The sequence below is a fragment of the Cololabis saira genome, chromosome 15, assembly GCF_033807715.1.
Source record: "Cololabis saira isolate AMF1-May2022 chromosome 15, fColSai1.1, whole genome shotgun sequence".
Taxonomy (NCBI): Eukaryota; Metazoa; Chordata; class Actinopteri; order Beloniformes; family Belonidae; genus Cololabis; species Cololabis saira.
Window position 1 is genome coordinate 19,549,559 of NC_084601.1, and position 27,189 is coordinate 19,576,747.

The 27,189-nt window shown below is 45.4% G+C and overlaps 1 protein-coding gene across 1 annotated transcript in view; it reads left to right on the forward strand.

Moving 5' to 3' along the window:
• The window catches only part of LOC133460479 (growth factor receptor-bound protein 10-like), a 60,632-nt gene extending 35,098 nt beyond the window's left edge, over window positions 1-25,534 (forward strand). Inside the window, 12 exon segments of the mRNA XM_061741049.1 lie at window positions 3,624-3,780; window positions 6,332-6,447; window positions 9,742-9,816; window positions 11,363-11,500; window positions 12,433-12,543; window positions 13,859-13,957; window positions 14,138-14,215; window positions 15,200-15,316; window positions 15,422-15,488; window positions 15,588-15,675; window positions 15,891-15,984; window positions 19,764-25,534. Of these exon segments, the coding sequence (XP_061597033.1) occupies window positions 3,624-3,780; window positions 6,332-6,447; window positions 9,742-9,816; window positions 11,363-11,500; window positions 12,433-12,543; window positions 13,859-13,957; window positions 14,138-14,215; window positions 15,200-15,316; window positions 15,422-15,488; window positions 15,588-15,675; window positions 15,891-15,984; window positions 19,764-19,910 (1,287 nt within the window). The 3' untranslated portion in view covers window positions 19,911-25,534.
• The last annotated feature ends 1,655 nt before the right edge of the window (window positions 25,535-27,189 follow it).

Below are 27,189 nucleotides of genomic sequence, written 5' to 3' on the forward strand. Positions count from 1 at the left end.
TGAAACAGATGTTAAAAGTGAGTTTTATTTAACTTTTATTTCCCCTCTCGTGCTCATCTCATGCATCTATCTGTAATAGTCACACACACTAGTAAGTGCGTGTAGTTGTGTCGGAGCCAAGTGCCGGGCTGCCGTCCAGATGGGCTCTGAGCTGTATGATGCTGCAGTAAAGTTGGAAACTACAGAAAACCCAAACTGCCGCTGCTCATAGTTTACATCTCGCCTTCCTCCTTTGGAAGTGAGTGTGTGTGTGTGTGTGTGTGTGTGTGCGTGTGTGTGTGCACCTAATCTCTCATGCACACTGTATTAGAGGCCAGCTGCTTTGGGCTGTGGACTACACATGAGCCTGATTATGACTCAGTATTGCATTACTGACATTCCTTCATAGATCTTCACTCTTTTTCTGTTACTCTCTGACCCCCTCCCTTCTTTTTCTTTATTTCACTTTCTCTTTTTATACCCCCTCCCTATCTCTCTGTCTCCCTCTCTCTCTTGAGGCAGCTTTTCTGAGCGACCCCCCCCCACCCGTCCCTCCCTCCTCACGTCTCCCATGACTCCCTCGGCAAAAGCCGGAGCGCCGGGCCCGTGATCCATACTGCTCCAGATCACATCACTCCACTTTTGTTCATTCCTCTTTCCTGTTCTTTTCTTCTCCTCGTGCAAACCTCCGAGCCGTCGGTGTACATTACACATGCTGCTATGGGCCAACACTCTTGCACAGTATTTCACATCCAGCTGAGGAGGAGGAAGAGGAAGATGAGGCGGATAAGAGGGAGGGAGCGGGCAGAGCCGAACCCGTCGAGCAGCGCGGACAAAATGTCAGGGGGATGCCGGAGAATAAGGGGATGTGTGATCGGTGATGGGCTGGGTAGTTGAAACTTGTCCTCCGTCTGTGTCTGTGTGTGTGTGTGTGTGTGTGGAGTTGAGGGTGTGTTACTTCTGCGGAGGCTCCATCAGTAAAAGGAGCTGAGAGGTTTATTTATTTTTCCTTCGGCTGGGGTGGGAGTCGGGGTCAGGTGGATGAAACTCAATCCTGAGGACAGAGAGTACGTGACAGGTAGCAGCTCACCGTTTAAAAATCCCTCACTGGGTTAATCCATTGTGAAGAGGGAGGGGGGGGGGGGCAGGGAGGAGGAGGAGAGGAGGAGGAGGAGGAGGAGGAGGAGGAGGAGGAGGAGGAGGAGGAGGAGGAGGAGGAGGAGGAGGAGGAGGAGGAGGAGGAGGAGGAGGAGGAGGAGGAGGAGGAGGAGGAGGAGGAGGAGGAGGAGGAGGGAGGAGGAGGAGGAGGAGAGGAGGAGGGAGGAGGAGGAGGAGGAAGGAGGAGGAGGAGAGGAGGAGGAGGAGGAGGAGGAGGAGGGAGGAGGAGGAGGAGGAGGGAGGAGGAGGAGGAGGAGGAGGAGGAGAGGAGGAGGGAGGAGGAGGAGGAGGAGGAGGAGGAGGAGGAGGAGGAGGAGGAGGGAGGAGGAGGAGGAGGAGGAGGAGGAGAGAGGAGGAGGAGGAGAGGAGGAGGAGGAGGAGGAGGAGGAGGAGGAGGAGGAGGAGAGGAGGAGGAGGAGGAGGAGGAGGAGGAGGAGGAGAGGAGGAGGAGAGGAGGAGGAGGAGGAGGAGGAGGAGGAGAGGAGGAGGAGGAGGAGGAGGAGGAGGAGGAGGAGAGGAGGAGGAGGAGGAGGAGGAGGAGGAGGACTGCTCATACCACTCCTCGCTGCTCAGCCTTTATGCTGCCCGCGAGAAGAGGAAGGGGGGAGGCTGTCTCTAGTCCGCTCCGTCTCTCCTTCACTCTCGTCCTTCCTCTGTCAACCCCCCCCCCTCCCCAACCCTTCCCTGTTACCTCGCTTACGTTTGCCTCACCAATCCATCCCTCTCTCCCTCCCTCCCCCTTTGTGCTCTTGTTCTCTCTCTCTCTCTCTCTCTCCCTCTTCCTGACTTCCTCTCCTCCTGCTCCATTTCCTCCCTCCCTCCCTCCCTCCCTCCCTCCCTCTCCGTCCCTCTGTGTCACTGGAGAGCGTCTCAGTGTGAAAATGCCATCCTGCTCTCCAGACTGTTGCCTCTTACAGGCTGTGGAGGTAAGAGACTCGTGCGTGTTCGCTTCTTTACCGGATGTCTGTCGTGAGGCGTGCATGTGTGTGTGTGTGGGTGTGTGGGTGTGTGTGTGTGTGTGTCTCTCCTCACGTGCGTGTGGTTGTCTGTTTGGACTGATGAGGACCGTTTTTTTTGTGTTTTATTTTTATTGTTGGGTTTTTTTTTCCCCTGACTCGCTTTCAGCACATCTGAAACTTTTTCTCATACAAAACTTGTGCGTCATAAACTGACCCTTTTTCTTTTTTTTTTTCTTTTCTTTTTTCTCTCCGGTGACATTTTGGAAGAGAGGAAGCTCTCTACAAGCTTTGCAGGGGGAAAAAAGTGCCATGACGTTGTTACATTTTACTTGGTGTTTCACTGTCGTCGCTTGGCGCTTTTAATATTTTGCATTTTTTCTGAGGCACGTTTAAAAAAAAAAAACAAAAAAAACCTAGCTTCTGTTTTTATGTATTTCTGCTTTGCACTGCGATTGTTCGACCCCCCCCTTCCCCCTGCGCCCCCCCTCCGTGTCTTGTTTCATGTAATTTTCAACAGTTGCTCCCCGGTGGTTTTCTGTGCAGGATCCCTGCTGTGGACAGAAAGTGTTTGTATGTGGGTGTGTAAGAGTACACACATAAACATACCCACATACCACTCGTGTCACGTGTTGGGGAGATGATCTGAGTTGTCTCTCTGGTTTGCAGACACTTTCGGTCGTGCATTTGCACATACTTATGTTTGTGTAATACGATAAATGGGGGAGCGAGCTCTACGTGGTGTGTGTGTGTGTGTGTGTGTGTGTATGTGTGTGTAAGTGAGTGTGTGTGCATGGATCTGCTCATACAGTAGTGTGAAGCAGCTGGTCTGTGGTTATCTGTGCAGTAATACACATGAAGACGGCAAGATTACAACCGGTTTAAATTTCGTTTCGGGCACTTGGCTGAGATGGTTCAAAATGGCGCAACAATGGGAGGTTCTCGAGCTTTCAATCCAGCCTGCCTGCTGCTCCCACTGGTGACATTTTTAATGACAAAATGCAACACATTTAAGTGCACCGGGCTGTTTCACCATTTAAGTGTGAATATCTGCCGGTTCGATTGTATTTCCCGTCGCAGATATTGTTGGATGTGACAAAAACGTGTCCTTTTAGGTTCAGATGCATAATTGCGGATGTGCATTTGGGGAAGTTAGCCCGGGTTGTGGACAAAGGAGCTGAACTCAGAACGCAGGGGCAGGCCAACATTTCCTGGACGTCATCTTTGGGCATTTTTTTTTCCGTTTTTTTTTTTTTTTTTTTAATCTCGAGCACCTTTCATGTCTGTGTGACACAATAATGTGAACAGGACTTTGTAAGGGTGGACTTGATAGAGCACCTGGTCATGGAGGTAAATGCAGAGTCACTCTTCTCTTTCATTTTCTTTTTTTTTTTAATTCTAAATTTTTCTGTAAGTTAAAATTCCTGGGATAAAACTCGGGACCCACAGCCGTCCTAGACTTTTTTTCATTATTTGGGGACATTCGACCTTCACCGCTCTCACGCTCATCAATCCCGTGTGTGTCTGCAGATAGTGAAGGTGTGGAGCGAGGATGGAGCCGGAAAAGTGGTGGAGATTCCAGCAGACATGACGGCGAGAGACGTGTGTCAGCTGCTGGTCTACAAGAGCCACTGTCTTGACGACAACGCCTGGACGCTGGTGGAGCACCACCCCATCCTCGGCCTTGGTAAGATTACGTGGCTCGCGAGTCCCGGGCTGGCTGCGTGGCATCTCTTCTTATCTTTATTTAATATTCCCCAATAGATTTTTTTTTTTTTTTAACTTTTTGCAAGGATGGACATCAGGGCTATTTTGTGCTTCTCTGTCTTTATTTTGTGTGCACGGTTGACTAACTTTCTACAAGAACAGCCAGATTTAGAAAATGACTTCAGCATCTGCTGTATTTTCTAAAACAAGTTTTTTTTAACCACCATAAAAGTGTATAAAACGCAATCTGTAGATTAAAGATATGCAAACTGGGCTACCGTGGATTAGCTTTCGGCTACGTCCCTGAATATTTGTCGGCGCAGGATTTCGTGGCCATCGTCATCTGCACATCTTTGTCTAAACTCAGTTTGTGTCCCTGCAAAGAGAGACAAACACTACTGTGTGTGCCAAGTGTGTACATGTCCACTTGAGCATGGCCGGAGTGTGTGTGCACGCCCGTAGTTGTGGGATTAAGTGTTTTCCATGTTCTGCTCATAATGCCCGTTCCCTCCCGACTAATTTGCTCAGAGGGATGAAAGAGAAGGAGGGGAAAAAAAGAGAAGCGCGAGACTCGTGCTTTGCCTCTTCACTTTTGCCGTGACTCCCTTTGAAGCTTTACTCATTTCTTTTCTTCTTTTTTTTCTTTCTTTCTTTCCTCCTCCTTTTCTGGGTCTGTCTTTGTCCTCTGTTAGGCTTTCCTACTCCGGAGTCGTATTTTTAGAGTCAAAGGATCGCTTTGTGCTTTCCTGCTTGTTCTGCGTTTCTGAGGGGAGAGAAAAAAAAAAAAGTGTACTGGAGAGATGGAATGTGAGGTGAGGAGAGGGAGGGAGGGGAAAAACGGAGGGAGAGATGAAGGGAGAGAGAAAGAAAGGCGGAGGGCGGGGGGGGCGGCAGAGAGGCCTGGACCGAAGCGTCATACCAGAGCAGCAAGCAGCCAATTGCTGGTCTCCGTCGGACGAGCCCCTAGCCTCCCCGACCAATCACACGTCCCCTAACCTTCCACAGGAAATTCCCCTGGTTGTAGCCAGCACACACACACACACACACACACACACACACACACACACACACACACACACACACACACACACACGTGTACACACGGTGCAGACAGAGTGCAGACATTTCCAACCGTGAAGTGCAGCCAGAAACTCCTTTTAGCTGGAGGAGTGACCACAGTTTCACCAAGATATATACGTACAAATGTGTTTGTGTGTTTTGATTAATGAGACTTTTGAGTGGATCTTGGAAGGAAACCCAGTCTTTGTGTGTGTGTGTGTGTGTGTGTTTGTGAGAAGCTGAAACATATCTGTCATATCTGAACAGTACGTCCTATCCGCCTCACTGTCAGAACACACGCCCTTCAACTTTAAACACAAAAAGATGGATCTCACACGCAGACACACAGAGACACACACACACACACACACACACACACACACACACACACACACACACACACACACACACACACACACACACACACACACACACAGACACACACACACACACACACACACAGACACACACACACACACACACACACACACACACACACACAGACACACACACAGGGGAGCAGAGAAAGTGATCCGGCCCCGTGTGAGCAGGTTAGGCCTCTGTGAGCCCTCAGCGTGCACTTGTGTGTTTATCTGTGGCTCGTACTTTGCTTATGGCTTTGCTGCTCTCAGCAATCAGCCTAAATACATGACATCATCTTCCTGCAATATTCCCTCCTCCCCATCCTTCTCCCTCTTCGCCATCTCACACCACTTCTCTTCAACTTCACCTCCTCCCTCCCTCTGGCAGGGCTTCTTGTCTTTCACAGCCCCTCCTCATTTAACCTCGTGTTCGTCTCTTAGTAACAGGCGCTTTTTCTTGCTGCGTCATTGCATGCAATTGTCCAGACCGAGATGTGGCAGTGAATACAAAAGTAAACTACTGCTGGTTTAAAAAAAAAAAACAAACAACCACAAAAACCCAGATTATTTCAACATAAATGTAGAAATGCTAAATAATATTATCACATGTGATGCAGGTTATTATTGTACAATTAGAAATGTTATAATTTGAGTAAAATTGTTGAGTAAACTGTTATATATGTCTCAATATTTAAGTGTTTTGCACAGTTTTACTGGATTTTAATGGGGATTTGGAAACAAGGATCATACATAATGTTCTGTCAGTGTTGAACATATTTGGAAATTAAAAAATTAAAAGAAAGCTGCCTTATTGTGCCCAGCCCTACAGTTACTCTGCCACGGAGGAATCATTTTTGCATTGTAAATGCTACAATCTGTATTTACATACAGCAATACTTATCTAATCATATGCCACAAAGTGCTTCCAAGAAGCAGCAGATAAAAATATTATAAAATCAGATAAACGGCTCAAGTACAACAGTGCAGCCATGCGACGTTGCACTGATTTGAAACAATCGGGCTTCGCTTCAGTCGCCGTCTCTGAAGAAACGAGCCAAAGATAACGTGGTGGACGTGGCTAACTGGCTCTGTCTGTGTGTGTCTGTGCAGAGAGATGTCTGGAGGACCACGAGCTGGTGGTTCAGGTGCAAGCCTCCATGAGCAGCGACAGTAAATTCCTCTTCAGGAAGAACTATGCCAAATATGAATTCTTCAGGAACCCCCTGGTGAGTCTATTGAATCTCTGAAATTACCTTGCTTTGACTACTCTGGCTTAGCATGCAGCTGCCTGCACACAACCCAACACACACACACACACCCAGCAGGAGCTCGCATGATATTTTATCTCAAAATCTTTTGGAGGAATTGAAGCTTAAAATTTCAATAACTTAAATCATTTACATAACACATTTTTTTTCTCTCTGAGCAGCTTGAAAAAATATAGTTTGTTCCCATGAAACCTCATCCGCGATGCACATGACCAAGACTCCTGTCAGCGCAGCCGCTCTGTGAAGCCGTATTTCAGCACGGCAGGCCTTTGACCTAATGGTGCTGACATCATCTTTCATGCCCACCAATGATGATAAATCAATGCTAACGTGCTGATGTTGGGTGTAAAGTTTCACTGCTTCAGTGTGTCAGTGTGTCAGCAGCCTGAGATTTATTGATAAGCGCAGAACGCGCGACTGCAGCTCAGGATATTGAAAAACTTCAGGATTCCTGCACATGGTGTCATGTGACTCAGTTGAAGCACTTCTGCTTATTTACTCCACCGGTTAAATAATTAACATCCAAAACTTGTTCTTCATGAAGAAAAAAGGGTTTTGCATTCAAACATTTCACCATCTGCAAGTAAACACTGAGAAAAATGATATACATGTGTGTGTATATATATATATATATATATATATATATATATATATATATAAAAAGAAGTGGCTTTTAAATGTTTTGAATTTGTTTTATTGCAAAGCTCGTGGCAAATATATTCTTTAAATTCCCTTTATGGAGATCAGTAGTTGTATCGCCACAAAGTTTAGTTTTTAAACACTGGAAAACAATATTTCAGCGAGAGTTTGGACTTTGAACCTTTCATGTTTACAGAGACTTCAGCTATAATCAAAGTTGAAGGTTCAAAGCTGCTGAATCCTTTGATTAAAACTTGATCCAGTCAAAGACACACACGCAGAGAGAAGGACAAATGTACTGCCAAGAACAATAGATGGGGAGGAGGGTAAGATCTGATTATACGTGGTGATGTGGTACGGCAAACTACACCAATATAAATGTATATGGTGGTGCTAATAATGCCTCCAGCTTTGTGCAGAACTTATCAGGAAACATAATTTCCTGATATGAAAATAAAAGGTCTGAGGGATGTTTCTGTAAATGTAACACAAGCAGGCGGATTTTAGAGACCTCTCTGCTCTTGGCTCTGTTGGATATGTTCTTTTGAAGTGGTCAGTAAACCTTTGTGCTACTAAGACTGACCTGAACACCGTTTTATGGGCTCGGCGGAAGATTACAGAGCTGCGTGAGCGACTGAGGGAGGCGTGTGTGAGGCCGGCCGAGGAGCTCAAACTCGCACGAGACGGAGAGCAACATGTTCCTGTTGGGGGGTATTCCTTGTTAAGGCTGAGTTATGGTTCTGCGTCAAAACGACGCCGTGCCTACGGCGTGTGGTTTGGATCGACGCAGAGGACACGCCATCACCTGCGCCGTCAGTGACGTGCACCTCCCGAAAATTGTAACTACGCGTCGAGGAGACGCAGACCACACGCAGACAGAGAGCGCTGTGATTGGTTCGTTTGAAAGCGAAGCATTTCCGGTTTCCGGTTTGAAGCAGTTGTGAACTTTCAGGGCTCTTTTCTTCGTTTATATGTGATTTTTTTTTTTTTGTTTTTTGTTTTTTGCACAATAGTTGTCCTTATTTCTTTGATTTACTGTGATCGCTAACTAGCGGCCGCGGGGGGTACTGCACCGCGACCAAATGGAAAGACGGAGAAGTCCGAAGGGTTCAGCACGGCGTCACGGCTGCGGCGTGTGCTCTGCGTTGGTGTGACGCAGAAGCATATTTCAGCCTTTATGGTTCTGCGTCAAAACGACGCCGTGCCTACGGCGTGTGCTACGCGTCAGTGACGGTGTGTGCTACGCATCACTGACGTTACAAAAATTTTAACTACGCGTCGAGGCGACACAGACCAAACGCAGACGAGAGGGCTGTGATTGGTTCGCTTGGTAGCAGCGCATTTCCGGTTTCCGGTTTGAAGCAGTAGTGAACTTTCAGCACTCTTTTCTTCGTGTGTGTGATTTTTTTTATTTTTTTTTTGTTTTGTTTTTTTGCACAATAGTTGTCCTTATCTCTTTGATTCACTGTGACCGGAAAAAGTCGGATAAACCATTCAGGAAAAGATCGTGAATTAGCCGTCACGGGGGGTACTGCACTGCGGCGAAATGGAGTGCCGGAGAAGTCCGAAGGGTTCATGACGGCGTCACGTTGACGGCGTCACGTTGATGGCGTCAGGGTGACGGCGTAGACACGGCGTCGTTTTGACGCAGAACCATAACTCAGGCTTTAGAGGGAAGTGCACCACTCAGCTGACCTCTTCGGCTCTCAGCGGGGAACAAAATGCAGCATGATGTGAAGCTGCGTGGCGACGGTTTGCTACTTGGCTTGTGACGTCACTGAATCCTGCAAATCTGAGCTTCTCGGTGAAGAACAGATTTTTCGACTGATGTGGCCGAAAGGCGGTGACAGCGTTGTTATGTTGAAGCTCTGGGCTTGATTGAGGCTTCAAACACCCAAATACATGACCTCACACTAATCAGTTACTGCTTTTGCGTATTGTGTCACCCTGTAAAGCTCTGTCAATGCTGTAGAAGCAGGCTAAAGCATATTGTACATGCATGATGACTTTCTTTTCTTCCGGTAGATGAAGTATTCATGCAAATGTAAAGTGGAAAGCAAGCGCTGGTTTCGAGGTCGCCCGTCTTCTCGCCGGCGGCGGCGCAGTGTCCTGCGTGGCATGTTTGGGTTATGTGGACTCAGCTTGAGGTTGTGCTGTTGCGTGTTGGCAGGGTGTGTGATGACATTACTGCCGTGATGATTTAGGTGCACGCTGGAGCCAGCAGGTGACCTCAGCTCTGTGGTAATGAACACAGTAGAGTTGCCCACGGCCTGTCAATCACGCTAAGAGTGCCGCTGCTGGCTGAAAGGGGATTACATCAGCGGGTGAGATCATACTGCATCTACTCCTACGCTGGAGTGCCCTCTCCCCCCACACCACTTTGTCTTCTAGTCTTTGGGCTCATCACACACACACACACACACACACACACTGAGAGGTATACATTGCAGAAAGACATACAACCTCACTCTTAGCCTCCATATGCGCTGACAGGTTTCTGGTAGCTGTCTTGCTCTTTGTGCTTTTCTCTGTCAGTCATTGTCTGTGTGTGTGCGTGTGTGTGCGTGTGCGTTTGTGTCTGTGTGTGTGTGTGTGTGTGCGTTTTCCATACAGAACTTTTTTCCAGAGCAGATGGTGGCTTGGTGTCAGGAGTCCGATGGCTCGATCCCTCAGTCACAGCTCTTGCAGGTGAGAAGTGTCACGTTTGAAGACCTCCGTTGTCCGTATCCGGATTAATTTAGTCTTACATATCTAAATATCTACATATGGTAAATCTACATATGCTACATATCTCCTTCCCTGTCTTCCATGTCGTCCACCACAGTGTTGAAAACTGGACTCGAGACAAATATAAAGAGTCTACCACTGTGTCTGAAATAACTTGGATATGTCAGAAGTAAAAGCATTACATCATTGTTTGTTCCATATCAGATTTTGCTGAGCAGTTTGATTTGTGTTTGAATCAAATTGAACAAGAGCTGCTTAGACAAGCCAGAGAAGCCGCCAGCTTTGCGTCGTCAGTGCAGAGAAAATTCTTGTAGCTTATTTCCTCTTTTCCTTTTGATACTCTGTCAGTCCCGGGTCTTCCTCCACGGACCCGTTGCTGTTTAAAGATGATGGAGGGTGGTTCTCTGTCTACAATCTACGCTATCCTTCTGATCATTCTGGGGGTGCATTTCCACTCGGTTACAGTCCCACGGACCTTTTTACCTCTTAATACTTGTATCTGTTGTCATAGGAGCATGGAGCTCCCTGCTCTTTACTCCATGTTCAGTGTGGGGCAGATAAATGCCAAACTACACCATGCTACACCCTTTTTTTGAATTGGCTGAATGTCTGCTAGAAAAATGTTAAGACACCAGAGTTACTACTACCTTCACTCTAGCTATTACTTTTTATGACAATTTAGGAATGAAAATGCAAAAATAAACCCACAAAACACACATCTGCTTTTATAGAAATTGATTCAAACTTTCAGGGGGTGAATGATGGCAGCTTCCTTTTTTTATTAGTTATCAAAGCTGCAGATCATCAATACAAGGAGTTTAAGTCATTATAAATCATTATTACTATGTTACATAAACCAACCAAAAATAGATGTGTAATTTATCAGCATAAAAGAGTTTTCTGACACCATGTTGCAGGTTGTTGGCTTGATGAAGATCATCATTTAAGCACAGATGGGGTAAATGTGAAATGCTGATAATTTGCTGGTTTGAGAAGCAAAGTAGGACAGAAACATGTTGAGTAACTCAACCTCTGCAAGTCTGGCTTCAGCCGGCACAGTATTAATGACTCTGATCCATAAAAGTTTATTTTAATGGTTTGAATTGGGAACTTCATATTAAAGGTAGGGTAGGAAATATTATTTCTGACCTGAAATTCTCTTTACGCACCAATGGCAAACATTAAATCCACTCTCATCGAAGCAAATAAGGTTAACGCTTGTGGAAGCAACAGGATTCTTAAAAACCCACCCATATCCACCGTGAAGCCCAGAGAAGTGATTGGACCGTTGGCTCGGCCCCCCGACCCCCAACCAGCCTTTAACACACCGAGTGGGAGGATCATGTTACATGATTTCTTTCTCCCTGTTTAGTTGCTGCCAGGTCTTTCAGGGATATTGACATTAATTTGCACAGATTGCACAGATAGTTCAGGAGCAGCTCGTCCATTTACAAGACATGCAGATTATTTGCAGCAATGTAAAGTTTGTTTGTTTGTCTGTTTGTAGAACTTTCTGAACTCGAGCAGTTGTCCAGAGGTCCAGGGCTACCTGTACATGAAGGAGCCTGGACGCAAGTCCTGGAAGAAGTTGTACATGTTCCTGCGACGCTCCGGCCTCTATTTCTCCACTAAAGGAACATCCAAGGTAATCAGCTACCGCTGCAGGGATAAGAAACAGGTTTTGACTTGAAGTTTACTGTGCAGTAGGGCTGTTCGATTTTGCCCAAAAATAAAATCTCGATTTTTTTTCTCTCAAAATCCGATTTTCGATTACGATTACGATTATTTTGTGAATTGACAAAAGGCAATGAAATTATTTCAAATATGCTGTTTTTTTATTGAACATTTGCCCCATTGGGCTTTAAGTGCAAACTTTGCTCTTATTAAACCAAAAATGAATGAATAAAGTGCAAAACTCTGTAAAATAAGTTGAAAAAAAGTTTTAAAAAATATAATAAAATATAAAGTTTTATCTCTGAAAAAAAATCAGCAAATCAGCACTTGCAAACATACAGTAAGTTATATTTCCAATTAAATAAAACAAGACATTTTCTAATTAAACTAAGCTGGGTCTTTGCATGCTAAATAATAATGCAACCCATGAAGGAGGTAGAGGTGTGTAATGTCAGTCATTACATTTGCTATTCACATTTGCAAGTTTTTTGCAAGGAACACGAGCCGGTCTACCGCATCTGGCTTGAGGGATGCCCGGTGGCATGTTACAACGCCCCCTCCTACACTAAAGAGCCTCTCCGATGGGGCACTTGTCGCAGGTATTGAGAGGTATTTCCATCAATCATTAATATGGTATCAATCATTAATATGTGTGCAGACAAGGTAAAAAAAAAAAAAAAAAAAAAGTGAAAAATCGATTTTACGAGTTTCACGTTTTAACATCGTTCTAATTACATAATCGCGATTACCATTTAAAATCGATTAATCGAACAGCCCTACTGTGCAGCATTTTTCAGGGGAGTTATACTAATATATGAGATTCTAATAATGGACTAAATGAACGTAAATACCTACACGACAACTGATGCTAGCTCTGCTTCTGCTGTCCTTCCCCCCCAACAGGAACCCAGACACCTGCAGCTGCTGTCGGATCTGGAGGACAGCAACATCTTCACCATCATCATGGGCAGGAAACTTCACAACGCCCCGGCGGACTACCCGTTCTGCATCAAGGTAGAGCACGCCCACACGGCGCTGTGGCGCTGCCCCCAAACAAGGAGCTGTACGTTAAAGAAGCCCTCGCACTTGGGGCGTCCGCCTGGCCGCGATCTTTATTAAAACCACTACATAACGAGGCCATCTGGTCCCCCCCCCCCCCCTTTTACCCCTTTACTTAACATGGTATCATGTGTGCGTCTGTGTCGGAGGACACACACTCAGCACCGTGTCTCCCACTCCGGGCATTATCTCTGGTGGGTCAACTGCTGATCTGGGATAAGCCTGGTGGGATAAGCTGAGATGGTGGAGGGAATGTGGTCTGCCTAACCTCCTCACCTCTCAGTCTCTCTCACACACACTCACACACACACACACACACACACACACACACACACACACACACACACACACACACACACACACACACACACACACACACACACACACACACACACACACACACACACACACACACACAGGCCCGATGATCCACACGTCAGTAGGGTGACAGAGCAGCAGTGGGTGAGGGTTTGGAGGGAGTGTGGGTGTGATATGTTGTTATAGCGACATGATTGAATTTATTCATAGCTTCAGGAGCCGTAGGTCTTGTTAGTGGAGAGAAAAGGAGTTTTTTTTTTCTACTGATCATTGAAAAAGATAAAAATGAACAAATATACTTTCAGTTCCTCTGAACGTAGATTGCTTGAATTTAATCCAATCCAATCCACTTTATTTATATAGCACATTTTAAAAACAACAAGGTTAACAAATTGCTGCACAATGAGTAAAATAAAACATGATAAAATAGTAAAAACTAAAAACAGAGTAAAATAGATAAGAGCACATAAAAGCACGAAATAAAAACACACCAGACAGACAACAACCAGTGATTCATAAACATAAAAGACAGGACAGAGACCACACAACTCTCACGCTCGATTAAAAGCCAAAGAATAAAAATACGTTTTAAGACGAGATTTAAAAATTTCTACTGTGGGGGCCATTTTAATGTGGGGAGGTAGCTCGTTCCAAAGTTTAGGGGCTATAACTGAAAAGGCTCGGTCGCCCCTGGTTTTTTGCCTTGTTTTCGGAACAACGAGACGTGACTCAAACCGAAAGTCAGATCTATGTCAAAAATTGCTGTTGCCTCAAATCGCCATTTCAGTTTCCCTCTGTTATTATAAGACGTGCAGGGGCTGTGGTGGTACACGAGACTCGTCATCCCTGTTCTCGCTGCTTCGCACGTTTGTAGGTCACCGTTGACTGCTGGACAGGCGACATTTATGTCATTAATTTAACACTCGTGGTGTGTCGTCTGTTCGGTCGACAGCCCAGCAAAGCGAGGAGCGACTGCAAGGAGCTGAAGATGCTGTGTGCCGAGGACGAGCAGAGCAGGACCTGCTGGATGACGGCCTTCAGACTGCTCAAAGTAAAGCCTCTCCCTTTATTTGTTGGAGTCAAATCCATAGATTTAAGTCATATTACTGCTTGGGTTCTGAGCATTACGCGCGCTGCCAGATGGCCTTCGGCCCAGCAGTTGATGAGTAAATTCTCCTTTCTCGAAGTGGAAACTTGAGTTGGTGCCATCTCCTCCCTCCTGTCTTCACAGTACGGCATCCTGCTGTATCAGAACTACAACGTGCCCCAGCAGAGGAAGTCCAGCATCTCGCCTTTCTCTGCACCTGTGGTGAGGATACGCTCTCTGACATCACCTCAGCGCCACAGCACTCCCCCGAGACCACTCCACACCCACCCAGTAATTAGCTGCTATTGGCACCAGCGATTCCTCACGTGGTGAAACAAAAGTACATCCGACACATGACATCTTATCGGCGAGAACATTTACATAACACTACGGTGGAAACGGCGTTCAAGCTCTTCATACGCGCCGTTTCCCCCGTTTTATCCCCTCACACCATGGGAAAAGGTGGCATAAGCTCCTTATGAAAGATTATGAATTAAATTAAGTCGCAAGTTGCCAGCGTGTACAAAATTAGTGCAAAATGTTAGATTTGCAGTTTTTCCACATTCGTAAATCTCGTCAGAAAAGTAGCTAAATATTCTAGCTGCTAAACAAAAAATGGGACTAATTTTCTTGATTTTTTTAGAAATTAGTTTTTGCAGTTTGAAATGAGGAAAACCAGCAGCCTGGAAATAAACCTCAAACAGTGTGAATGGCATCTTAAATGGATTTGTCAGAAATATGTAGTCTGGTTTACCGAGAAATCTGAGGCTAATTTTTTGCTAAATTTGTCGAAGCAGTTCCACATGGATGCGCTGCCGTCTGCTGGACTAATGACTCAGAGACTGCAGACTGATCTCTTTTGTTTTCATGGAGAAGATTTCTTCTAAACTAGTTGAATGCATCGTTTTCTTTTATTAAAGTAAAGAGAAAATGAGTCCAAACCATTAAGGCTGGAATGAAACCTGCGCAGTTGGAGCGGCGGAGCCAGAAAGCCAGCAGGCTTGAGATTTTCCTCAGAGGAGCATTTGTGGATTGACTAAATTGGGTCTGTGTGCAGACAGGATTTGTCATGCTCCAGTGACTGTGTCTGGCTTGTTTGACCTCTGACCCTTGTCTGCCCCCACCCAATCACCACTACCCAACCCCATTTGTTGCTTCCCCGTCCCCCACCCGCTGCCACCTTTCCTCTCGCCCCCCCCCCAACAGCGGAGTATATCCGAGAACTCTCTCGTTGCCATGGACTTCTCTGGCCGGACCGGCCGCGTCATCGACAACCCCCTGGAGGCCCAGAGCGCCGCCCTGGAGGAGGGCCAGACCTGGAGGGTAAGCACATGGATCTAAAACCGCTCAAATCTACCTTTGACAAGTCACAAAATATCATCAAGTATTATTATAATATATATAACGCGATAAATATCTATTTCTTAGAAAAGAAGCCAGCGTATGAATGTCTTGGGCAGTCCCAGCCCCCTGCATCCATCCTCTCTGAGCACAGGTACTCTCACTTTAACCCCCAACACCACTGGAACATCTGCCTTAAACACATCTAAAATGCGGCTACGTGTCATAAAAACAGTTGTTTTTCTGTTTTTAGTGATCCACCGGACACAGATATGGTTCCACGGTCGCATCATGAGGGAGGAAGCTCACAAAATGATCATTCAACAAGGCCAGGTTGACGGGTGAGTCCAGACAATTACGTACGCCGATTTTATCTCACTTAAGAGTCAATTATTTCATCATTTAGAACCCCATGATTTGGATCATTTGCTGCAATGTAAAACAATTAGCAGATAATCAGAATCATGCTCTTATCATCAGCAGTGCTCATGTGAACTGTGGCTGAAAGCTAACTGTGTAAAAATCCTCCTTCTCATGGCGTTTCTCCTCGTTCCAGGTTGTTCCTGTTGCGGGACAGTCAGAGTAACCCCAAGGCGTTCGTGCTCACCTTGTGCCACCACCAGAAGATCAAGCACTTCCAGATCCTGCCGGTCAGTCAGCTCATGCAGTCAAGTATAAATGTATAAAGGCGTTTTGTAATCAGTAGCAAAGAATCCTGCGGGTGACCAACAAGTTGGATTTAGATTTAAAACAAAAGGATATTGTCCTACCAATTTATTTATTTTTTAAACAAAGGGCATATAATGAAAAACCACAATCCCTTTTTGTCCTTGAGAACACCTGAGGGCGTCTGAAATAACTGCTAGCACAAAAAAACTTTGACAGAATTCAGTCATTTTCTTTGTTTTCGGCCACATAAGTCAAAACGTATGTAACTGAAGCCGACGTGGAAGTAAGAGAAGGTGCAGTTCCCCGACAGACCACCGGGGGCTGCGTCCAGCGGTTACATGACACATGAGCTTTGAGACCGAGGGAAGTATACACTGCAAAAACTAAAAATCTTACCAGGAATATTTGTCTTATTTCTAGTTAAAATGTCTCATTTCTAGTCAAAAAATCTCATTACACTTGAAACAAGAGTCATTACCAGAAAAATAACTTATTTGACAATTTTCACCTGTTTCAAGTAAATTTTCACTTGAAATAAGTAGAAAAATCTGCCAGTGGGACAAGATTTATCTTCTCATTACAAGCAAAAAAATCTTGTTCCACTGGCAGATTTTTCTACTTATTTTAAGTGAAAATCTACTTGAAACAGGTGAAAATTGTTGTTTTTTCCAGTGATGAGTCTTGTTTTAAGTGTAATGAGATTTTTTTGACTAAAAATGAGACATTTTAACTAGAAATAAGACAAATATTCGTGTTAAGATTTTGAGTTTTTGCAGTATAACCCCTCTGATGTTGAAGATGGTGGGACTTGTGCTGGTAGTGGTGCCAGCGGAGCACCGTGGTGGTTCTGGTCGGGCTGGGAGTGTCTCAGGGTGACGGTGGTCGCCCGGCGGAGCCGTCAGCAGCTCCGTCAGCAGCTCCGTCACCACTGCAGCTCGGCTCAGTGTGAGTTCTTTCCTGTCCTTTCAATCCCCAACCGGGAGAAGCGGATGGCCCCCCACCTGAGTCTGAGTTCGGCCAGAGGTTTCTTCCTGTTTAAGGGGGGGGTTATTTCCGCTGTCATCTTGTGCTTCCTCAGGACGGGGGATTGTACCTTAGTCTTGGTTCAGTCTTTTGGTTTCCTTAGCTCGGCAGTAATTCTGGCATCATGATGGCCAAAAGGCTGTAAATCTGCTCATCAGAGACCTCACAGACCAGGTCCAGGTCTCTTTATCGTTTTATAAAGATTACGCCGTGACATAGCACACCCATATCCAAGTAGCGTCATCCAGCTTGTCCATCTTCACATCCTCTCCATTACATTGACATCTCGCCCCCAAGGACCTGGTTGAAAAAATCAAGTTGTTTGGTTGTTTTGTTTTTTTAAACCAGAACACGTCAGAGACATTTCATCAACTTTCTGAAACGAGGTCATAATCTTTTAATGTTGGCGTGTAAAAGGGGGATTGAAGGATCACAGATCTCAGAGGTGTTTACATTTGTGTGTACCAAATGTCAGGAGACTTAATGAGGGTGGTCGTCAACATTTCACGCAAAACTACACACATCATCATCTTGGCTGCACACGCTCTGGTGCAGCGTCACGTTGCACCGGTTTTTATCCAGACTAATACAACACGGATGTTTGTTCTTGTGAGGGGAACAAAGGCAAAAAGGAACCTCAGTGGTGTAAATAAATCTGAACAGAGAGCATCCATCTGCTCAGTATCCGTCAGCTTTGGGGTAAAACCAAGATGGAGCCACTAGCGCCCTACAGCGCTACATGCGTGTGATATCGTGTTAGCGATCTGATCGGGTTACGTTTGTCCATAGTATTTACAGGCAGGTCAGTTACCACATATTGTGCCTTCTCTTTTACTAACAGTTTCCATGGAGACTGTCCAAGTTGGCTCTGAGTAAAACACTCACATCTTGACACAGATGATAAAATGAATCATTTTAAATTGAAATGTTGGATGTTTGTTTGGACAAACAGGATGAACTGAAGTCATTAGCGGTCGCCTCTTTGGGAACATCTTCCTCCAACGTGGGTGGAGGACGATTGACATCAGTAACTGCTGGTTGTCGGGGTTAAAGACACAAACTTGACAAGACAAGATTATCGATTGGTTTAATTGACCCTTTGTCAAGCCCCCGTTGCTAGGTGGGTCAAAACTGTCATCTCTCCCGGCCACTTCCATTGTATAAACGGGGTTTTACATCACTTTGTTTCTAATTATTGGACCAAAGAAAACCAACAGCAAGGTTTTCGATGAAAACAAGATATTTTGATGAGTTTAGCTGATAGCACGGTGGAAGGTTGAACTGCGAGTGCGGCGTCCACATTTATTCAAAGCAGACATTTTTCGTTATTTACCGTTGGTTTTGGGATGAAATGTATTCCTGTGATTCTCTCTGGGTAGCGGGTGTCACATTTACAAGTGCCCCGAGCACACCGCTTAAAGGAGCATGAGGCAAGAATAAGAAATGAGACTCATTAGCGCCACGACGGCCGTCGGGGGTACTGCAGCCAACAGTAAAGCCGGCACGGGAGAACGGGGAGAACGCACATGCAGCGTCATGTGACGTCACATCCGCAGGACAGCGCGGGAAATTCGGCCCCACAATTGCAGCACATTTTGCAGCACACAGCCTGTTCAAGGCAACAGAGAAATACACTAGAGGGCTCATTCTTTTTGGTTTGGAACGCTTCATCTGACATCATTACTAGAAAACTTAAAACCTATACCAATTTTTTTCATAAATCCTGCCTCAATCCTGCCTCATGCTCCTTTAACCATTTTAAGATAAACAAATAAAACACGCTGTAGCTATGCAGCTGCTGCCAAGCAGACTTTGTTTTGGAAGTACTGATCGGATTTCTATACTCTGCACCCTCACTACACTCCCAAGTGTTCCTTTTACTAATACAAAGTTTTATAAAAATAATCCAGTGATTTAAATTTGGATACAAGGCCAGTAAAAACTAGGCTTTTTCCATTGATGTGAACGAGAGAAACGGCTGTTTTGTCCAACCGGATATTCTGAACCAGATGTAGCAACGGAGAATGATGTTTCTGATTGGTCAGTCAGGGACCAATCAGCACGGCCATGTAAACACCAATAACCCCTTTGAATAACCCGAATTTGCTCATATTCCGGTTTTTAAAAACCTGAATATGACCCCTGGGTTACTCCTTTTAAAACCCGAATATTCGGTCATGTAAACGCCTAACAGAATATCACGATCAAACATGAATTTGTTTTCGGCGCACGCTCTTTTTGCAAGGAATCCTGGTCTTTTGAGTCCAGGAAGTTCTTATAAACACGGCGAAACGCAAAACCACGCCACACTTTTGGAGTGAGGAGGAGACTAATCACTTCATAAATGTAATGAAGGATATGAACATTTTGGCATTTGTAGACGGTAGAAAGTACCGGGATAGCGAGATTTAAAAGAAGGTGACCGAAAAGTTGCGCGAAGCAGCATTTGTTTTGAATTTGGATACAGGAAGAAGAAGCGTAAATGACGTAATTGCGTCATGATGTTCTCCTCGCGTCGCTGGTTTGATCGAGATATCCCAAATGATTAATTACCATGTAAACAGGGATAACCCTGTTTGCTCACGCATGTAAACGGAATATTCTGAATGATTCAGTAACCGGAATATTAGCAATAACCCGAATTTTGACTGCATGTAAACGTAGTAAATGTAGTCAAATGTCAGTAGCTGTTGGGGGTGACTAACTGTCCTCTCTCCTCCCTCTCCCGGCGCTGAAGTGCGAGGAAGACGGTCAGGTGTTCTTCAGCCTGGACGACGGAGCCACCAAGTTCACGGACCTGATCCACCTGGTGGAGTTCTACCAGCTCAACAGAGGAGTGCTGCCCTGCAAGCTCAAACACCCCTGCACCGCCGTGGCCTTGTGACACTCCCCCCCCCGACCCCAAACCACACCCTTTTTTTGCACACCTCTCACCCTGAGATTCCCCCGCCCCCCCTCCTCACCGACACAACATTGTTAAGGAGAGGGAAGAAATCAAAGCCGTGTTTCTGGTGATTAGACCGACCCAGCAGGGGGGCCAGCGCCGGGGGCTTAACGCCCTCCGTGTTCATGCCATATCTGGAGGAGAACCGCTGGGGCCGTCCAACTGCTGCCGATTGTGGACTCAGCAGTGGCTCAACTTCTGTAATGTTGTCCCGGAAATTCGGTTGATTAGTTTTTTACCGTTTTAACCCTGGAGAGGCACGACGTGACGCAGAAACACATCTTCACAGTGGAGGTTCTGAGGGTCTTTGGGATGGATCCCGCCCTCAGAGTCTCTCATCCTCGCGCCCAAACGACCTCCCCCCATCCTCCAGGCCTGATAAGCTGTGGTGCCTGCCCCACCCTTGCCTCCCTCGTGACCGAGGCGGGCAGGGAGTGCCACCCTCTGACTTCCTCACTGATCATCAGGGATGGGCGGGAACTTCTCTGGGTCCTATCAAGCTCGATCCAGGAGTTTCTCAACCTGTGCAGTCCAGTCTGGATAAGCTGACACCCTGTCCCTCCCTCCAACATCTCTGCAGGCTGGGCGTGACACCTGTTGCCGCGTCCAGGCCCCTCAATCCCTTGGTGCGACCCCCCCCCCCCCCCCCAATCCTGCCTCTACAGAAGCTTGGAGAACAGTTGAGAGGGACAAAAAGAAGTGGCTGAAGGAAAGACGAGCAGAGCAAGGGTTTGCTGAAAGGACAGAGGAATGTTTATCAGGAAGGCCATAACAAGCCTCTCTTGTAGAGTTGATTACTTGATGTCATTTTAATGCTGTTTTATTACTGTTGATTCAATGCAGAACTAGTTTTGCACTCCTGGGCGGACAGACGGCAGCTCTCCAGCTACACGAAGCTGCCGTCTCTTCCTCCTCCACTCCCCTCCTGAAAAGCATGCATGTGAATTTCATCCAGCTCTGATTGGATTACGGTGGCGTGGGAGCGCAGAGTTGCAGCTGATTATGCAGTGCCTTTCTGAAAGGTCTGGTAACATCTCGGACCTCCGCGCGGCTCGCACCGAGACGGCATTACAGGAAATGCCTTCTCCGACCGGCTGCAGCGGCTCTGCGAGGAAGAGGAGGAAGACTGTAAAATAGACTCCTGACAAGTGTCCACCACCCAAACTTCTACCGTTTCAGTCTTTTTTTTTTTTTTTTTTTTTTTAATAATCAAAAGGGTTATACTTGGTGAAATTCTCTTTGAATGTCATTTGCTTTTCTTAAGTTTGTTCTGAGCTCAGCGCTTGCACATTTTAATCCTTTTGATTTTGGGTTGGAGCTGTCGCGTTCTGATTCTGACCACTGTTCCCTCGTACAAAGCAACAAAGCACTCTCATAACCTTTTTTTTTTTTTTTTTTTTGTTATAATTTAAATATGGAATTTGAACGAATGACTTGAAACGTGAACTCAGCCGGCGGTGCACGAACACGCAGCCGGCTGAGCCTCACCAGCCTTAAGTGAAAATTGTGAGCCTTGTTGTATGAAAATTGAGGAAGCTGTTTTTAAAATGCACATACACAGATACATTTGGAATTAAAAGTGATGGAGCGATCGATACAATGAAGGACGGGGCAAGATTTTGGGAAATTTTCTTTCTGATACCACTCACGTGTCTGTATGCTAAATATGAAGCTTGCATATTTACAATAATCAGCTGACGACTTCTCTGAGATTATGACGTCACGCATTTTGCAGGAAAAGACTCAGATTCTCTGATATAAAAGTCGCAGATATACGAGAACCACCTCGTTTCAGTTTGCGTAGGTTAAACGAACCTCATCGCTCCGCTCACACGTACACAGAGCTGGTACACAGGAAGCACCACATGCAAGCTTTAATGAGGAGAGACATCATGGCAGCATAATCACCTTATTGAAATCATTATGTTGTTTTCTTCAGAATAAAACCCACTCCTGTCAGTGTCTCCTCCGAGTCTGGGTGCTTACAGTGTGACGATGTGCTGATTCTGGGCTAGTCACGAGCATTTCCTTGTTGCAAATCCAATTTTACTGTATAACTTGATTAGGTCATTCAGTGCAGGGTTGAGAAATGTCTGAGTTTACTCGGTGAAGAGATGTGGTTCCATAGCAACTTACTGACCTTTTTCTTATATAATATATATATATATATATATATATATATATATATATATGAAAATATCTAGCTTTTTTTACCGTCCTGGTGGTTGGTGGACCTCCTGTAGAGACCACCAGCAGCTTCACATTTACCATACAGACAACCGTCCCGTCATGAGTCTTGACCTTTCCCGTTGCCCTCAACCTTTCTAAGAGTGTCAGATAAACTAGAGCACAGGAAATCATCTTCTGTCTTGTTTCAGTCCAGTCGCCTCGCTCTAAAAGAAAGCAAGCACTTTCCAAAAAACGTTTTCTTAAGCCTTCAAAGTGAAAATCGGTTTGGACACTATTTAGTAAACGGGTACTGCTGAGGCAATCTGGCATCAAGAGAACGTGCAACACCGTGTCCAGATTCATCCAACAGCTTCATGGGAGGTTTTTAGTGTGTGCTAAACATCGCTGGCCTCAGTGCCAAACAATCAAGCACTAAGGGCTTCTTTTTTTTGTCTTGAAACTAAACTGAAAAGCCATTCTACTACTGTAATGCTAAAAAAAAACAAAAAAATCCATTGCAGAAGAGCTTTGCAGCCTCAGAGGTTGCCCTTGTGCATGCATGTTGCATTTTCAGTAGTACCAGTGTCTTTAATTGGTTAAATGCCCAGTTGATGGACATAAAATCATTTAGCAAGTAGTGTTACTAATATAGACCTAATAATTCCCTTTTCTCAGATTGTATGATTTGCTTCTTTTTCTAATATTTTTAGTAAAGGGTTTCAGTTAAGGCCGCTCTGTGTAACGATAGTTCCACATGACCACATGGGGGCAGCATATGAGAAAAAGCTTTACACATCTGCTTGGGTAAGGCATCGCGGTGCATCTCTGGTGAGACAGACTGGTATTACAAGACGTGCCGCGTCGTCTTCATCCATTTGCAAAGTATTCTTGTCAGTAGCTGTTTGATTGGTGCAGCAGATCCGATGTAAACTCCCCCATGTGGTCAGAAGTGGCATTGCTTCATAGTGGCATTTACTGTTCAATTAGGATTCCAGCTTATGCTCTTAAGAGATGGTCTCTTTCTTTTCTTTTTTTTTCAAAGTTCTGAAATTGTAATGAATGCATAAGGATAATTAGCACGCTTTTTTTTGCACCTTTGGGCCATTCTAGTAGTTACTGCTCAGTGGGGATGTAGTGCTGTAATACCCACCCAGAAGGAAGCTTGTGTCAGAACTCTAAGCTAAGGATTTAAGAAACAAACATAGAAAAATAAAATTAAGTAAATAAGAAGAAAATAGGACAGTGTTACAACTGAAACTTTTAAAGTCAGCCTAACATTAAAATTCTGAACTGAAACAGAACAATGAAGTGGCAGGACGACAAAAAGTAACAGCATAAGAGAAAGCTGACTCATAAGAAAATGTAGCATGCTTTTGTCATTTTATTGTATGTTTTTCGTCCATTATTATTATTATTATTATTATTATTTACTTTCAGTTTATTTACTTTTATTTTTGGGAGATTTTGTCAGATTATTAAAATAGAAATGAACCCCCCTACACCCTCCCCTCCAAAAAACAATATAAAAAGGAAATGGAACAAAAAAAGCACCCACGTTGGCACCCTCTAGTGGTAACAATGAAAAAGACTAACACAGCAAATGATCTAAATCATCGATAACTAATCTCCTCAGAAGCTACAAAAGTACACACATTCCACTATAAGTGGCTTAATGATGATCTGAGTTGATTTTTCTTTATTTATTGTATTTTCTGTGACTAACGTACATCAGATTGAAAGTGAGCAGGGTTTCCAGGGTTCACTAGCCTCCCTAACCCGCCCAACTAAACTGCCCAAGTCCTCTCATTGACACACAACTCACTGCCACCACCAAGTCTAAGTGACTTCACTCACCAGCTCCACCCCCCACCATTCAGGCCTTCTGAGTCCATCAGGGCAGACCCTCCCCAGGGACTGGATAATGCTTGAATTGCCCCTCCACCCCTCCCGCCTGTGTCCAGCCTGTAAGCTATGACCCTGTGGTGAACATGTGTTTTGTGTGTGGATGGCCAGACTGTTGAAGTCACTCTTCCCCTCCGGAGACACGTCCAGGAATCCTGCCTGTCGGTTGGTTTAAGCTAAGTTAAGTAACGGATTTGGAGTAGACGGGAGTTCGGCTGGAGATTCTTGAATATCTGTCAGGGAGGGACGCAAAGCCGCGTTGCTGTGGGTCAGCAGGGACGACTCGCCGACCTCTCTTCTTCCCTCCCTTTTTTTTTTTTGAAATCACTGTGCTCATTGCAATCCTTTACACAAGTCCAGTTATTTGAATATAACAGTATAAAGTATCATCTGTTGTCTAAGTATGTGAAGCTATGGAGAAGAAGTAGATCCAACACTGTACCTAGGTCACAGATCACTATATATGGGGTGTTATGCTTTTGCTCATAATACCATGTAAAATTAAGAATGATTTATTTTGTCCTTTTTTTTTCATTATTTGATTGTGTGTATGTTAACATTTTTGTGTTTTTGTTTTGTTTTTTTTTCCCACAAAATGACCTTTTATATATAAATATATATAAAAAGAATATACCACAGTATATACAGTATTAAATTAAAGTTTTTCTTGTTTTAAGAGATCAAACTGGACTTTTGGCACTTGTCAAATTTCTGAACATCAGTTGTGCGTATAAGCTGACAGGCTGTAAGAGTCGTCGACTCTGCCGGCATCCAATCCTGATGTCTTTCTGTTCATATCTGATTCATTTACTTTCTGCCTCAAGAAAACACTCCAGTAGATGTTTGGATCCTTATCTTCTAAACATGCACACCGATGCTTAATCCGCGAGAATATTCATCGTAGCTTTTTGTAGAAGTTTCATCGCAAGTAGTGCAATTATACGCTGTAGCTCAAGGGGATTGTACAATTCTTATATTCATATACTCCTTTTTGTTTAGTTGTGTTTTTTTAAGGTGCATAATTCATTGTTTTGAATTTTGTTTTTTTCTTTACGAAGTCTTGCAGCCGGTGCCTCTTTCTAAACCATAGCAAGGCATTATTTGCCATCCATCCGTTTACTGCATTCATTTACAGCTCGCTGTGACTGAAATGTAACCTTACTGGAACTTGATACTAATGTTGGCATCACACACACGTCCCACTGAGTTTGGTGATGCACAGTGTTGGTGAAGTGAAACAGTGTTAGCTGTGTCTTGTTATTGGGTTGAGAACATCATAAGCTGAAGTCAAATAAACATTTCAGGGAACGAAAGAGCAAATGAACCATGATCATTATTTTTCCACGTGACCCCGCCGTACTGTGCTTCATTCTGTCTGTGCAGCTCCTGGATCTACATTGTATCCTCTTCAGGTATTTTTGTACAAATAAGGGACTGATATATTCTTTGTTTATTGGAAATTAGAATAAAAGACAACAATGCTACCAACCACATATGGCTCAGCAGCTGTTCTGTTACTCTATTTCTTTAATTGAAAACCGACGAATGAGTGCAAAGTATCTGACATGTTTTCACCACTTGTAAATCCATGCTATTTAGCAGTACCACATCTGACCACATGGTGGCAGCATATCCCAAGAAACACCATCGGTGCGTCAAAAATGCCATACTAAACAGTATATACTAAAAAGTATACTTAAGTTCGGCACACTTTTGAGTAAATATCAGTAGTATGCATTAATTCGGACGTACTATTCAGAGGCACACGTCACTTCCTGCCGTTGGGAGGAAGTGACATGTCGCAGTAGCAGCGCACCGCTCCGCTATTTCCTGTTTATCCTGGCTGAAACAAGATGATATTATATAATATTATTATATACGAATATTATAATATTATTATATAATAATATTCCATCCATCCATTGTTCGCAGGGGCAGCAGTCTCAACAGAGATGCCCAGACTTCCTTCACCCCAGACACTTCCTCCAGCTCCTCCGAGGGGAGTCCGAGGCGTTCCCAGGCCAGCCGAGAGACATAGTCTCTCCAGCGTGTCCTGGGTCTTCCCCGGGGTCTCCTCCCGGTGGGACATGCCTGGAACACCTCCCTAGGGAGGAGGGACATGCCCGGAACACCTCCCTAGGGAGGCGTCCAGGAGGATCATCCGATACAGATGCCCAAGCCACCTCAGCTGACTCCTCTCAATGTGAAGGAGCAGCGGCTCGACTCCGAGCTCCTCCCGGGTGACCAAACTCCTCACCCTATCTATAAGGGAGCGTCCAGCCACCCTGCGGAGGAAACTCATCCCGGCCGCTTGTATCCGCGATCTCGTCCTTTCGGTCACTACCCAAAGTTCATGACCATAGGTGAGGGTAGGTGCGTAGATTGACCGGTAAATCGAGAGCTTCGCCTTTCGACTCAGCTCCCTCTTCACCACGACGGTCCAGTACATCGACCGCATTACTGTGGACGCTGCACCGATCCGTCTGTCAATCTCACGCTCCATCGTTCCCTCACTCGTGAACAAGACCCCGAGATACTTGAACTCCTCCACCTGAGGCAGGACTTCTCCACCCACCCGGAGAAGGCACGCCACCCTTTCCCGGTGGAGAACCATGGCCTCGGTTTTGGAGGTGCTGATTCTCATCCATGCCGCGTCGCACTCGGCCTCAAACCGCCCCAGTACATGCTGAAGGTCCCGGTCCGATGAAGCCAACAGGACAACGTCATCTGCAAAAAGCAGAGACGAAATCCTGTGGTTCCCAAACCGGATCCCCTCCGGCCCCTGGCTGCGCTTAGAAATCCTGTCCATAAAAATTATGAACAGGACCGGTGACAAAGGGCAGCCCTGCCGGAGTCCAACATGCACCAGGAACAAGTCTGATCTACTGCTGGCAATGCAAACCAAACTCCTGCTCTGATCATATAGAGACCGGACAGCCCTTAATAGAGGGCTCCGGACTCCATACTCACTCAGCACCCCCCACAGAATGGCACGAGGGACACGGTCAAATGCCTTCTCCAGATCCACAAAACACCTGTAGACTGGTTGGGCAAATTCCCATGAACCCTCGAGCACCCTGCAGAGGGTGTAGAGCTGGTCCAGTGTTCCACGGCCGGGACGAAAACCGCATTGTTCCTCCTGAATCCG